The 14,146-nt window shown below is 40.0% G+C and overlaps 2 protein-coding genes across 4 annotated transcripts in view; both read right to left on the minus strand.

Moving 5' to 3' along the window:
* NCAPH (non-SMC condensin I complex subunit H) overlaps window positions 1-3,129 on the minus strand; it is a 43,146-nt gene extending 40,017 nt beyond the window's left edge. For 2 of the 3 annotated variants that reach the window (XM_074287601.1, XM_074287600.1), the window contains exons 1-2: window positions 3,022-3,129; window positions 1,867-2,001 (exon numbers count right to left, since the gene is read on the minus strand). In XM_074287601.1, the coding sequence (XP_074143702.1) occupies window positions 1,867-1,876 (10 nt within the window). In that variant the 5' untranslated portion in view covers window positions 1,877-2,001; window positions 3,022-3,129. Of the gene's footprint in view, window positions 1-1,866; window positions 2,002-2,996 lie in introns of all 3 variants that reach the window. The other variant, XM_074287599.1, reaches the window with a different exon arrangement.
* Window positions 3,130-10,510: 7,381 nt separating this feature from the next.
* ITPRIPL1 (ITPRIP like 1) lies at window positions 10,511-13,723 on the minus strand. Its single transcript, XM_074287602.1, has 2 exons — window positions 13,402-13,723; window positions 10,511-12,228 (listed from the first exon to the last, which is right to left on the minus strand). Exon 2 carries the CDS (start codon window positions 12,212-12,214, stop codon window positions 10,538-10,540), a length of 1,677 nt encoding a protein of 558 aa, XP_074143703.1. The 5' UTR covers window positions 12,215-12,228; window positions 13,402-13,723; the 3' UTR covers window positions 10,511-10,537.
* Window positions 13,724-14,146: the final 423 nt, after the last annotated feature.

The following is a 14,146-nucleotide window of genomic DNA, read 5'->3' on the forward strand; positions in this document are numbered from 1 at the left end:
GGATCAAAGGGTATGCACATTTTGATAACTTTTTGGACATAGTTCCAGATTGCTCTCCAGAATGGTTGGATTCTTTCACAACTCCACCAACAATGTATCAGTGTCCCAGTTTTCCCACATCCCCTCCAACATTCATTGTTATTTGTTCCTGTCATCTTAGCCAGTCTGACAGGTGTGTAGTGGTATCTCAGAGTTGTCTTAATTTGCATTTCTCTGATCAGTAGTGATTTGGAACACTCTTTCATATGAGTGGAAATAGTTTCAATTTCATCATCTGAAAATTGTCCATTTATCAACTGGAGAATGGCTTGTAAATCTGATTTTTCTTGTGCAGCAAGATAATTGTATAAGTATGTATACACCTATTATATTTAACATATACTTTAACATATTTAACATGAATTGGACTACCTACCATCTAGGGGAGGGGGGGAGGGGAAGGAAGAGAAAAGTTGGGACAGAAGGTTTTGCAGGGGTCAATGTTGAAAAATTACCCATGCATATGTTCTTAAATAAAAAGCTATTAAAAAAAAAAAAAAAAAAAAAAAGGTATAACATCACCACCTACCTATGTTGTAATTTTTACAATAATTTCTACAAAGTAAAAATTTTACAAAGTACTTGGCATGGTGCCTAATAAATGTTTGCTCTTTTCTCCATTGCCTTCCAGAGAAGTCTGATGAATAATTCTCACTGTGGGCTCATGTGAAGACAGATAATACTGTCATTACTAATATAAAAACCTCATTTTACATTACAGATATCAGGGGAGAAGAGGAATAAGATTCAGAATCTATAGAAACTATGTTTTATGTAGCAGGTTTTATCTAGGGAATATAATTTAATCTATGATTCATGTGAAATTGGAGAATAACAAAGTTATCACCAAGATAATACACTATGATCAAATAGGATTTATATCAGGAATGCAAAGCTGGTACAATATTAATTAAACTATTAGCATAACTAACTATATCAATAACCAAAGTAACGAAATCATATGAGAATAACAAGCTTTAGCTTAACAGTTCTCTGTTGTATGGGAAGTGAGGAAAAATCAGAAAAGATATTGGAGAAACATCCGATACTGCTACCAACAAGTGCTCTGTTAAAACTTCTCATGGAAGAGGCTCAAAGCTTTGGACAGAAGAAAAAATCCTTGGTAAGACCTTAAAATGAGGAATCTTCCTTCTACCTCTGAAAGCAAAACTACTCAGGAGTAGAGAAAGAATTCTACACGAAAACAACCTAGAGTTTATAGTTTCCTAATATTGACTATATGGAGGGGATGCTTACAAAACATGACCGCTACATAGTTTTTCCTGAAAGCCTCAAAGATCTCAAGTCCAGGCACACGCTAAGACCTCTTTACTGACTTTAAATTCAAACTTCAAACAGTTTTTGACACCAAAATTAATTTTCTCCTGGAAATTCTGAACATTTTTCACTGTGCGTGAAGCAATGATCTTAGACTTCTAGGAATGTATTATAAATATAAAATTAACAGACAAGGATGGGATCTATTTACATTTGAAAATTATTCTTCTGGGAAACCAGGCCACTTGAATGGAGTTTGTTGCTTGGTTTAGTTACCCAATGGGGCTTAAATATGTCAGACTGCTATATAACTCATCTATCAGTAATGAGCAATCTTAATACAAAATACTTGATACAAAAGGTTCCCTCTATCCCCAACTTTCCTTGCAGAGATGGGGGCCATAGAGGGAATGTTTCATAAGTTAACAGATTTTCTTTATAAGGCTTACCAAAATGGTGAGGAGCATATCCACAAAATAACTACGATGAAAAACAAAAGATATCCAAAAAGTTTTATTTTTTTTTTCTTTTTATTGGATCCAAACTTACCTGCAATCATTTGTCCTGGGCCCAAACCACCATGAATAATGTGAAAAGCACTGGATTTGGAATGATTAGGTTCCGGCGTTACCACTGAGTATTGGGAAGGTCACTTCATATCTTTGTAAGTCTCAGTTTTCTCGCCTGTAAAATGGGGATAACACGCTTTGTACTAATCAATTCACAGGGTTGTTGAGAACAAAGTATTTTGAAGCACATTGTACAAATTGAGTTATTTTTATAACAAAACCAAGCTTCGCCCACCCCTCCCACAGACTTTACTCTTTTATTGAATTTAGTATAATGCAGTAATGAGAGGGGGCACTAGGTAGCACAGTGGAAGAGTCAGGAAAACCTGACTTCAAATCTGACGTCATACACTTATTGGCTGCGGGACGCTGGACAAGTCTCTTAACCCTGCGGGCCTCAGTTTCCTCATCTGTAAAATGAGTTGCAGAAGGACATAGTAATCCACTAGGATCTTTGCTAAGGCCACACGGGGTCACAGAATAACATGTGACTGAACAATAAAGGACAAGTGCTCTGGACTGAAGCTTTTCAAGTTCCCGGGGTTTCCCTGACTCCCCAATGCTGACTTTCTCCCACACTGTCAGGAGAAATCGCCTCCTGCCATACCTATTTCTGTGCCCTCTCCCCTATTTATATTCTCCTCTCTTTACTTATTTTCTCCCTCTTTTTCCCCTCTTGATTTTGTTTATTTTAAAAATACCCACGATTTTTCCTAATGGCTATAACGTCCCTTCCCTAAAATCAGAATTTTTCTGAAGCTCGGGCCTTCCAAGGCCTGAATGCCCCGCCCCCGGAGGGATCAGTAACCCAATAGCCACGCTCCCCAGCTCCAAGAAAACGCGGTCTCCCAAAAGCCACCCCCACGTTTAGCGGACTTTCCGATGACCTCAGGCAGGTACTCGCTTTCCTATGGGCTGCCTCGCCCATGCCCCACCCACCCCTCGCCGGCCCGAAGGGCTCGGGGCTAGAGTCGCCCGCCCTCCACCCAGCCCGATCTGGCCCAGCCCCGTCAACCCAGCCCGGGCTCCCGCGAGCCTAACGGAACACGGGCTCGCGGGCGAGCTCACTGCTCCCGGTCCTCTGCTCCGCACCGAGCACTCCGGCCCTACCGGATTTCCTGACGCTCTCATTTACCCGGATCTACGCGTCCCATCGAGTCCGATGCTGCTCCTTCCCAAAGACCGATTTGAAAACTCGCGCGCCCGAGCCCCGCCGACTCTGTGTAACGGCCGCGGGTGACGTATATCCGGGGGCGTGGCCAAGGGACAGCCATTTAGGATTGGCTAATGTGGAAGGAGGGGCGGGGCGGGGCTGACTTTGAAGTAGAGCATTAAATTCTGTAAATTACAGCCGCTGGTTAATGCTCTCTACAACTCCAAGTGTTTTCTCCAAGTTCCGGGGAGGGGCAGTCCCGGTGCGCAGTCTGAGGACCCGCTTGTTCCTGGGCAAGGGCTCCTTCAGGGACCAGTGCCATTCTGCGTCCCACAGACCGCCCGCGGCCCCCCGGTGTCAGTCAGCAAACGTTAGTGAGCGCCTGCGGATGCGCCAGCTAGGGAGGCTGCAGCCCGTCCTCCGCTTCGAGAGTGACAGCCAGTGACCACATGCCTGGTTTGTGTCTGGATCTGGACGTGAGCGAGGCGGAGGTGCCCTAAGTCTTCGGCCTCCCTTTTTCCTCCAGCCATCCGAAGCCCCGTGCAAGACCCCCTGACGCCCCGGCACACAAAGTATGCCTTTTCTCCGCAACCTCCGAAGTGTGACGGGGAAGAGTACGTGCCAGCAATGTAGATAGCTATTTATAGACAGATATGGAGGTACACACACGCACAAACATGCAATGTGGTTGTATATAGGAGGAGACAACCCGCACCCCTGAAGAAACGTACACAGAAAGAGACAAGGAGCAACTCTGTATGGTGTATAAGGTTATTATGTATAAGATATGTATACTATATAGACACAATCATGCACCAACAATATGCAAAGCTGTAAGTATCCATTTGTAGGTATACATCAACATGAAATGTGTGCATTTATGGGGAGACACCATGCAAACGTTCAGGTGTGAATCTATACACGCAGACAAGGAGCAACTGTGTATGAGGTGTGTGTTCTACACAGACACTTAAAAGAGACTACACAATTACTAACAACCTAGATGTCTATCTAGAGACATGTATGTAGGTATTACATATGGAGTGTAGTGTGCATTTATGGGGAGACTGTATGCAAACGTATGCAAATAGATGCGTACATATACACGCACGCAGAGAGCGAGACAAGGAGCAAACCATTATAAGATATATGTGTGTACTACACAGTGCACACGGGGAGACTCACACGGTTACATAATAATATAGGGGCCAGAGGTATATAGTATGCAGGTATAGTATGCACAAACATGGAGTGTGCACTTGTGGATAAACAACATGCAAATTGCAGACATGTGCATATACGCAAATATATAAGAGAAGGAGCAAGCAAGTATGTAGAAGACATGTATACTACATAGACACAGGAGACAATATACAATTAACAATACATTTACATATATTTCCATATAGAGAGAGGAGGAAATACAAATGATACCTACATATGTGTATACAGGCTATAAAGGAAGAGATAACATGCAAACAATTATAAACTAACAAGATATATGCGTGTATTTAAAATCCCTCTATTCTCAATTTTTATATATCTGGGTTTTCCAATTTATCATATATAGATGTATGCATATATGTGATAAATTGGAAATAATCAAAGGGAAGGCACTGGAATTAAGGGGGATCAGGAAAAGCGAGAGGGATTCATTAACTGGAAAAGGGAAATGTGTAATAATTATAGGACAAGGGGAGGAGGTCTTAGAGGTCCTATTTTGTGTCATTGATCCCTGGTCTGATGAAGACTTTGGACTCAAGATAATTTAATTCAGTCAATAAGCATTTATTAAGCACTCATTAGATTGCTAAACACAGTGCTAAGTGTTCATATTTTTACATAAAGAAAATGAATTTCAATAAAATTTAATTTTTCTGCCATCTAATTTCACTGGGCCTCTGAAATCTATCCACAAATCCCAAATGAAGAACCCCTGTTGCATTTTTTCTGTGAAGGTCCCTGACACCTTCCCCCTTTTCCACCTGGTCTAGCACTTTTGCAATTCCCACTGCTTGTCTGTAAACTCCTTAAGGGCAGAGATCTCATGTTATCTAAATTTTGCATCTCCCCTAGAGTGTCAGGCCTTCTTCAGAACATGGCTCAGATCCAGAATTTCTTCAAGAGGGTTTTCTAGATTTCTCCCAGCAAAAACCTCTCCCTTTTGGATGACCTTGTATTTTTGTTATCTGTATATTGTATATACATAATAATTTGCATATTCTCTCCCCCATAAAAATGTGAGCTCTTTTATGGCACAGGGAACTTGGTGCTTAATAACTTATTGACTTGATGACTAACATCTGCACAGAGTAGATGCTAAATAAATGTTTGAAGGAAACCACTTCTAAGTTGTCTGCCATGGCTTTGATGTAAAGAGATCAAAATGAATGGAATCTACACAGGCCTAGGATTGAGAGTCCCTTGTTCCCTTTCCTATAATACTTAAATTTATCTATCCAGGCTTCATTTTTTTTTTTCCACTTATAAAATGAGGGGTTTGGAGAGATTACTTCTAAGGTCCCTTAATCCTCATTTACATTCATTTAGCTTTCTAAACCTATTCTAAACACACACACACACACACACACACACACACACACACACACACACACATATATGTTATGTACGTATGTGTTTTATATATATATAATGTACGTATGTATGTGTTATATATATAATGTATGTGTTGTATATATATACATATATGTTATGTATGTGTGTTGTATATATGTTATATATGTATGTGTTATATATACGTTATGTGTGTTGTGTATATATGTTATGTATGTGTGTGTTGTGTGTATATGTTATGTATGTGTGTTGTGTGTATATGTTATATATGTATGTTGTGTTATGTATGTGTGTTGTATGTGTTATGCATGTGTGTTGTGTGTATGTTATGTATGTGTGTTGTTTATATATGTTATGTATGTGTGGTGTGTGTATGTTATATATGTGTTGTGTATGTCATGTATGTGTGTGTTGTGTATATGTGTTGTATTGTGTTGTGTGTATATGTTATGTATGCACTGTGTTGTGTGTATGTATATTATATATGTGTTGTATGTACTGCATATGTTATGTGTGTGTTTTGTGTATGTGTTATGTATGTACGTGTGTTGTGTGTATATGTTATGTGTGTGTTGTATATATGTTATGTATGTGTGTGTTGTGTATATATGTTATATGTGTGTGCTGTGTATATGTGTTATGTATGCATGTGTGTTGTGTGTGTATATGTTGTGTGTTGTGTATATATGTTGTGTGTTGTATATATGTTATGTGTGTGCTGTGTGTATATATATGTTATGTATGTATGTGTGTTGTGTGTGTGTGTATATATATATATATATATATATATATATATATATATATATATATGTGTGTGTGTGTTTCTAAACCTATTTTGATTTTCTGCTTTAGCCACCTTTTAGAGTAATTCTTCCAAAATGTAATTCGTGTTTAAAGAGTGTGGTATTTGGTTAATCTGTTTTGTCTTAGGAGAAGACAAGACTTATTTTTTCAACAAGACTTATTTTTTCCTAGTCTTAGAACATATAAATGGTTTCCTACCTGCTAGCCTATTACATTGTCCTCTGATGAACTGAATGCAAAGCATATGTGTTGATGAGAACTGGGGTAGCATTAGAGAAGCCTCTGAAGAGCCTGGGTAAGTGTTCATGATGGAGTTAAATGAAACACAAGATTCTAAGGCCATACTTTTGCCCTGTCCTAACTGATCATTGTTGCAGCTCTGATTAAGAAGAGTTCAATACCTAAATCCTTATTCTTTTTTTTTATTTTGCATGTTATATGTGCAGAAAAATATGTACACATTTTATTTGTAATTGCATGTTGTCTCCCCTGTGTCTATGTAGTGCATACATATCTTATAATTGTTTGCACATTCTCTTTATATATAAATCTATATGTATATACAGAAATCTGTTTGCAAATGTTCACATGTTTGTCTCCCCATAAATGCACACTACACAACTATATTATGTTTGTGTATATATGTTTACCTACATATATACCTTTAGATAGCTAGCTATATTGTTGGTATGTAATTGTGTGCTGTTGTCTTCTAGTATACACATATATCTTATACATCTTCTTGTATATACATATATCTTATACATAAAGAAATATAAATGATACCTACATATTTGTATATAGACCTATATACATTGTCTATATATTTATATATGTGTGTGTATAGATAAACACCTGTTTGCACATGTTTGCAAGTTATCTTCCCATATAAGTTGGTTGGGGCTAGAGTACGTTACAAAGAATGTAATTATCATTAATATCTGAAACAAAGTACCTCTGAATAAAGAGACAGTAATTTGCAGAGGGGTAACTCCACAAATATTTTTTTAGGCTGTCAGAAAAATAGCATAAAGGTCTCCAGCAAACCTTAACTTAGTCACAAATGGAGTTTCTCTTTCTAATGGAATAATTTAGTCTTGAAATGTCCTTAGCCTGTGTAGAGAACACTCAATACCCTTAAATAACATGCAGTGTCATTTTTGGCTTCTTTGTCTGACTTGATACTGTTATTTTATGACATAAAACATTAAGTCTGTAATAAGATGACTTTGAAAGTGCCTTGGCAGTCATTCTGGTTTACAAGCAAATATTTTTTTGGTTTTGTGTGTTGAGGAATTCCTGCTCCATTAAGCAATGGGTTAAGAACCAACAATTCACATCTCCCATGATTGCCAGATAATAACTACCCTCCCTTATAATGTGTATGAACCACATATTTTTCAAAATTAAAATGAGCATCTTCCCCATTTCCCCATTTTATATGGGTGAAACAAAAAAGAGCTAGGTGACTTGCCTTATTAATGGTAGAAAATGTTGACTGGAAACCAAATCTTACCAGGCTCTTTCCAGTAGCACCTTATGACTTTTCCAGATGTAATCATAACCAGTGATCCATAAAATAATAACTCTGTGTCCTACACATAAATACTTTAAGCCTTAAAAGTTTTGGAGGGTCTTTTGGGGCTTTTTGTGATAGAAATCTCTATCCTCTGTATCATTAAAACTATTAGTAACTATGTCATTCTATTCATCTTTTTATTTTCCTATACCCCTTTTCCACACCCTCTGTTCCACCTAAGCTTTGCTGACTGTTTCTTTTGTTTCCTTCACCCACTCATAATTTTATAATCTCTTTCATGACTCCTATAACACTGGAAATAACCACCTAGAATAATCTACCAGTTTCATTCTTTCTCTATGGACTGATGCTTAATAGTTCTTATAAAGACTGTCTGTGGTCAATTAGGTCTTTTAATTTTGCAAAGATTATGTGTTTGTGGCACCAAAGAAATTATTCATAGCACAATAACAATATTCTGTGTTTAACTTTCATATTTGCTCTTTCTTGGCCCCTAGCCAGACCCATTAGGAAATCTACAAGGCAAACTGGTATAAAGTACATTGTGAAATGCCAACATGTGTTGGGAAGTACTTGGTGGTATTTCGAGTTAGGCATGTGTAATGTTGGCCTGATGTGTTTAGTATAAAAAAGATGCAGATTTGTATAGAAAATAGTTTACTTTATTGGTTCAAAAATAAAACATGACAGATTATTTTCAACTCCACAGAACAAGTGTGTGTATGTGTATGCCTAAAAAAAATTTTAAAACTTCTCCCACCATTATAAAACTATCACAACTTCAAAGAAACTCATGGCATATCCCAGAAGGTATCATATAAAAAAGAGCCACCCCCGGACTATAAAGATCAATGTGACTTAGTATTGGACTTTGGCAAATATTTTGAGCCATTTTGTGTTACTGGAATAATAGTCCCAGAGAAGCTAGCCAAATCTGACACCCTGGGATAGTATTTATGTCACATCAGCCACATTTTCACAGATAGTATTTTATGATAAGAGTGAAGAAATGGCATGTACAGTCTCTGACTAGGATCCTCACCTTCATTCTTTTCCCCACAAACCTATATAAATTAATACCTGGGGCTTCAAAAGGCTGAAGAAAACCCATAACCTCTTTAGAACCAACACTTTCTTATAAGCAAGCCTGGGTTTCTTATGACCTCACCTTTGAAAAACCTATAATGTTCAGGTCATTCTTCAGTCTGAATTTAAAAAGAAAATAAAAGAATTACCAAATTAAGGAAAAGCAGAGGTGCATGAGGGCAGTCTTGAAGTGGCAAGGGATACTAGAGATTAATAACTTAAGTTTCTTTCCATGTAAAAAGTTCTTAACTCTATAGCAATTGTTGATTTAATTGCTGGTTATCTCTTGAAATTGAGAAAGATATTCTCTTTCAATAATAACACTACATAGCAGTCATTAATCTTAGTGACCCTGTTTTTAAAAGATCCTCAAGTAGTCTCTATTGCTTCTGAGCACTAAAAAAAGTAGTCTGATACTGTCTATGGCATCAATTAAAATGTTAATTACTTTAGCTGTACAGTATATTATTAACTTCACAATCTTATAGCACAACAACAGTTTGGGAATTTCCTCACATGTAGATCACAAGTTATTCATATGTTCTTGAGCATGTGATCTCCCCAGTGTGATAGAGACCTTCCTCTGATTCTTTTAATAACAGTGTTGAAGAAATAATACTAATATGTGATTTGATTAGGTCTTTATGTCAAAGATATGATAGTAGAAAACTTGGAGTCATAACTGGAAAATGCAACAAAGAAGGAAATGTTTTATTTCTTGGTTGCATTTTTAAAGTATTGAAGATGGCGCAGTGGATAGAGCACCGGCCCCTGAGTTCAAATCTGACCTTAGACACTTAATGCTTCTGACCCTGGGCAAGTCACTTTAACCCTATTGCCTCAGCAAAAAAAAAAAAAAAAAAAAAAAAAAAAAAAAAAAAAATAGGGAACACTTAGGTAGGAAAAGTTGAATCCTAAAATTTGTGAATTTGAAATCAAAAAACCTGGAAGCATTTGCTTGGGATAAAGTGATCTTGAGCAATTATTCCAGTAACAAATAGCTCCCATTTATATGGTTAAAAAGCACTTTGCAGAATGTGATCAGCTTTGATACAAGTTAGATCTATTTGCCTAAGGGAATCTGTTCAAAGGAAAAACTAGGTAAGGTGCATAAATAGAAACTGGCTAAAATGGTATTCTCTCAGGCTCTCCCCCATTTTCAGTACAAATGTTTACAGCTTCTCAGAACCTGTTTTCTTTCTAGATCTCAATTGAAAGATGATGTGGTTCATGTGTACCTGTGTATTCCTGGTCTCCTTTTGATCATGTTGTGAATCATGTCAGTTAAAAAACAGAACAAAACAAAACAAAAACACTTAGAAGTCACAGCCTAGGTTAGTTAGTGCTAGGTAAGATATACCGTATTTTCACGAAGTGCCTCCTCCTGTTCCCTATCCTCACAACAAATCAACAGGCACAGGCACTGGCTGCCAGACATCTGAAAAACAGACTCTATGGGAGCCCAGAAAATCAGAAATCCCATTTTAATGGCCTTTACATGACCCTACCAGATAGTGGTAAGCCGGGCAAAGATTTCACCTGGGTCACAAGGTCATGGAACTCTGTCACTGCCTTTGAGTGTGCCGCAGAGTCCAGTTCGAGGTGCCGAAAGAGATTGACAGGCTTGGCACTCCGAAAGTTCTTGGGGACTGGGATGGTAAGGGGTAGAAAGGTGTTTCCGATCAGGAAGTGATAAAGACATCTCTCCTGTAGCCCACGGCCAAGGTACCAGAGAATGTCCTGGAGCCGTTGGGGAAATAGTTCAGGCTTCCAGTCAGTGAGAGGCAGCCGCAGCAAGAGGTGCATGAGGGCAGTCTTGAAGTGGTAAGGGGTGAGAATGGGTTGATGGAGCCCGTGGGGCGGGGCCTTGAGGCTCTGGAGGTATGAAATGATCTGGAGGCACTTGAGATGACAAGTTTTTTCTGGGGCAAATCGGCCAACCAGCTTCAGGAACAGGTGCTCACAGGCTGCAAAAGACTCAGGCCAATCCACGCTAGTCAGCTTGTCATGTTCGGGTGACTGACTCACAAAATAAACCAGAGAGTCATCCCGTTGCACTGCCAGGACCAAGTTGATTAAGAGAAACCGACCTGAGCGGTAGTCTAGCCTCAGTTTACAGGAGGTGACGGAAGGAGGGAGGCTAAGCTTAAAGTCATATTTATGGGCCACTAGGGCCCAGGCATTCCCCAGCATGCTTCGGAACCAGTAGAGGGTCTTGTATACATCCAGGTTTGAGCCAGTACAGAAGTTGGACTTCAGGGTATTGGTGGGCTTGCCGCCACTGGTGTGGTCCCAGTGGTGTACAAGGCACAGCACATCCCCCAAAAGCTTTTCTCGCTTGCACACACACTCTGACTCTACCACCACTCGGCCACAGCGGAGGAGGCCGGATTCCACAGTTCTCATCTCGAGGTGGAACGAGTTGCTTTGCGGGGCAGATATGGGCACCAGCACTTCAAACCGGTGAGCGTCTTGGCCGATGCCCCACTTCTCAAAGGCGGGACCTATGCCCAGGCAGTCCTCCAATTGGGGGTGTATCTCCCTCCGGCCCAGCACTTGACAGGCTTCTACCAAGTCATCCACAAAGCTCTCCACAAACTCACAAGTACTAGGCAGGTCTCGGGTGGTGCTTTGGAGGTTCTGTTCAAAAAAGGAATCTAAGTCTTCCTGCTTAGGAAAGTCAGACAGCCAACTGCAGGTAGTAACAGTCTCCCCAGTGGTTTCCTCCTCTTCCTCATCACTGCTGGAGTCAAAAGCTGGCTCATGTTGCATATTCTGCCGGAGAAGTTCAAAGAGCAGAAACAGACCAAAAAGCCCTGCATTCCACAGGTTCCCCAGCATCCAGCCTAGTGGGCCTTTGGGACCTTCAGATTGGAATGCCCAGGGCTTCTCTGGATCTTCCGATAGGACGTTCTCCTTGATGGTTTTTTCCTCATTGATTTCTTCATGTTTTTCTTCCTCAAATTCTATTGGTTTCCAGACTGTCTGCTGCATCTCCTCCTCTCGAGTTCTCTCTTCAAACTCCAGCTCCAGCTGCCGCATCTCTTCGATCATTACCTTCTCCAGTTGTCTGCTTCGGGACAGCGTGTCCAGGTCCATCCGGTCACTGACAAGAATCAGGTGCTGGACCACATACATCACCGCCACAAACAGGAAGCTTATCATAGCCATGGAGGCCACTGCATCTGGAGAGGTAGGAGGGTGGGGGGGTAAGTAGTGATCTTCTGAGCTTGTTTTCTCTCCACTTGCATATTCCCCAGATACCTGTACCCTAAAATCATGGATGATGACTACATGCTCAGGAAAGGGAAAGGAATATTCTATAGCTTGGACTAGACAGATAGGGGCTACCTTCCTATGATGAATTCTCTCTGCATTAAAAAGAATAGGGGTAAAGGAATATGATTTTTTTGGTATATATATAGTTTTCTTCTACATGGTTCGGAGAATATTTAGACCTCCCAACATGGGGAGGCAGGTAATTTTTCCATTCCTTTGTAATCTGGGTGGGTATCCTCACGGTAGGGTAGTCTCACCCAACCATAGAAGTCCACCACAGAAACCAGATATGCCCTGCTAATCCTACTGACTTTCTTCCCCCTGGCAAAAAGGCATTGAATCTGCCCAGACAAGTACTTTTCCCACCTCCAGGCAACCTAACCTATGATTGTTTGGTGGCATTTCCTTTCTGACTTCATAACCTCCTGTCTGCCTAACCTGTGACATCACAATTGCCTTGCTTATCCACCTCCAACTTACCCTTGAAGTTTCCCTTGCATCTCTATGTACAGCTGGTAGCCTCTACAGAGAGTACTCACAGCCACCTCTACGGCTTGCTGCTAAGCTGTGCTCTCTTGGGTTTTTTTGGACCCCATCTACGTACACGGGCTCTGGCACTGAGTCCGAGAAGCTACTTGAGAAACCTGGCTGCTTAGGGCTTTTTCTAACAGTTTGATCTGTAAATAAAAGCAGAAGTCCATTTTCCTACCTGGAGGAGCAGAAGGAAAGAGCATCTATCTCCATTAATCATGAGGATTTTAGGGAATGCTGTACTATATACGAAATAGCTAAAGAAAGGCTTTGGGAAATGTGTGTGTGTGAGTGTGTGACTCCCAAGTCCTTTGATAACTTTCTTTCCATTTGGAAACTGAAATTGCTATTTCTCATCTCCATTTCCAAGGGCCCCATTATAATTTACAAAAAGCCTAAGGATCTTATGCTCAAAGCAGAATGATACATATCCTTAGCCGTCCTACTTCCCCTTTCATAGGACTCTCTGAGGCACACACCCTGAACCACATTCCTGAGGCAATGATCCCATCACAAAGTTACTCTTAAAGGGGCCAAGATTTACTTACAGTCCGTGAAATCACAAGCATACTTCTTAAAGAAACAGAGTAGCCTCAACCTTCATGATTCCCAATAGCCTTTGCCTTATCTGTCGATAGCCTTGGATGAATCTGCCAGATGGAGTCTCTTTGGCCATTTCCAGGGACTGTTCCACGGTGTATACATGTGTGTGTTGCTTACAAGATAGGCTTTGTACCTGGTTTAAAAAAAAAAAAAAGGGGGGGGCACCTCCCAGGAGCTGGCTGCTTCAATGGAAATCTTATTCCTCTGATACCAGACAGAAGCTAGGCTCCGCCTAGCCCACTGCTCCATCCTCCCTTTCTCACGGACACATGATCTTGCTTTCTGGGCTCATTCTTTTACACATCTGGCCAGCTGCCCAGTCATATACAAGCTCCTCCCATGCATAAATCTAGATCACCAAGTGACAATGGGAAAGAATTTGTCCAAGATAAAGGTGAAATTAAAATATATGTTTGTGCTGCAATAAGTAACATTGCATGGTTCACAATCCAGGATTATTTTCAGAATTTGTGAAAAAAAAAAAAAAAAAAAAAAAGGCTCAGAGATCTAAAGGAAAATTGCCAAATTTACTTGACCGGGGAATATAGTTTATCTTCCAATTGCTCAAATATCTTCTTGTGCCAGTAGGGGCCAGTGTGGGGATAAGAATTCATTAAACAATCTATATTTAATGGCCTCCTAAGCAGAAGCATCAAATCTTCCTTCTGTTATAATACCAAGTGATAATCA

This window comes from Sminthopsis crassicaudata, chromosome 2 (assembly GCF_048593235.1).
Source record: "Sminthopsis crassicaudata isolate SCR6 chromosome 2, ASM4859323v1, whole genome shotgun sequence".
NCBI lineage: Eukaryota > Metazoa > Chordata > Mammalia > Dasyuromorphia > Dasyuridae > Sminthopsis > Sminthopsis crassicaudata.

What these genes read in the sequence shown, in the direction of transcription:
- ITPRIPL1 (XM_074287602.1), bottom strand. Translation starts at nt 12,214, where the DNA reads ATGGCTATGATAAGCTTCCTGTTTGTGGCGGTGATGTATGTGGTCCAG.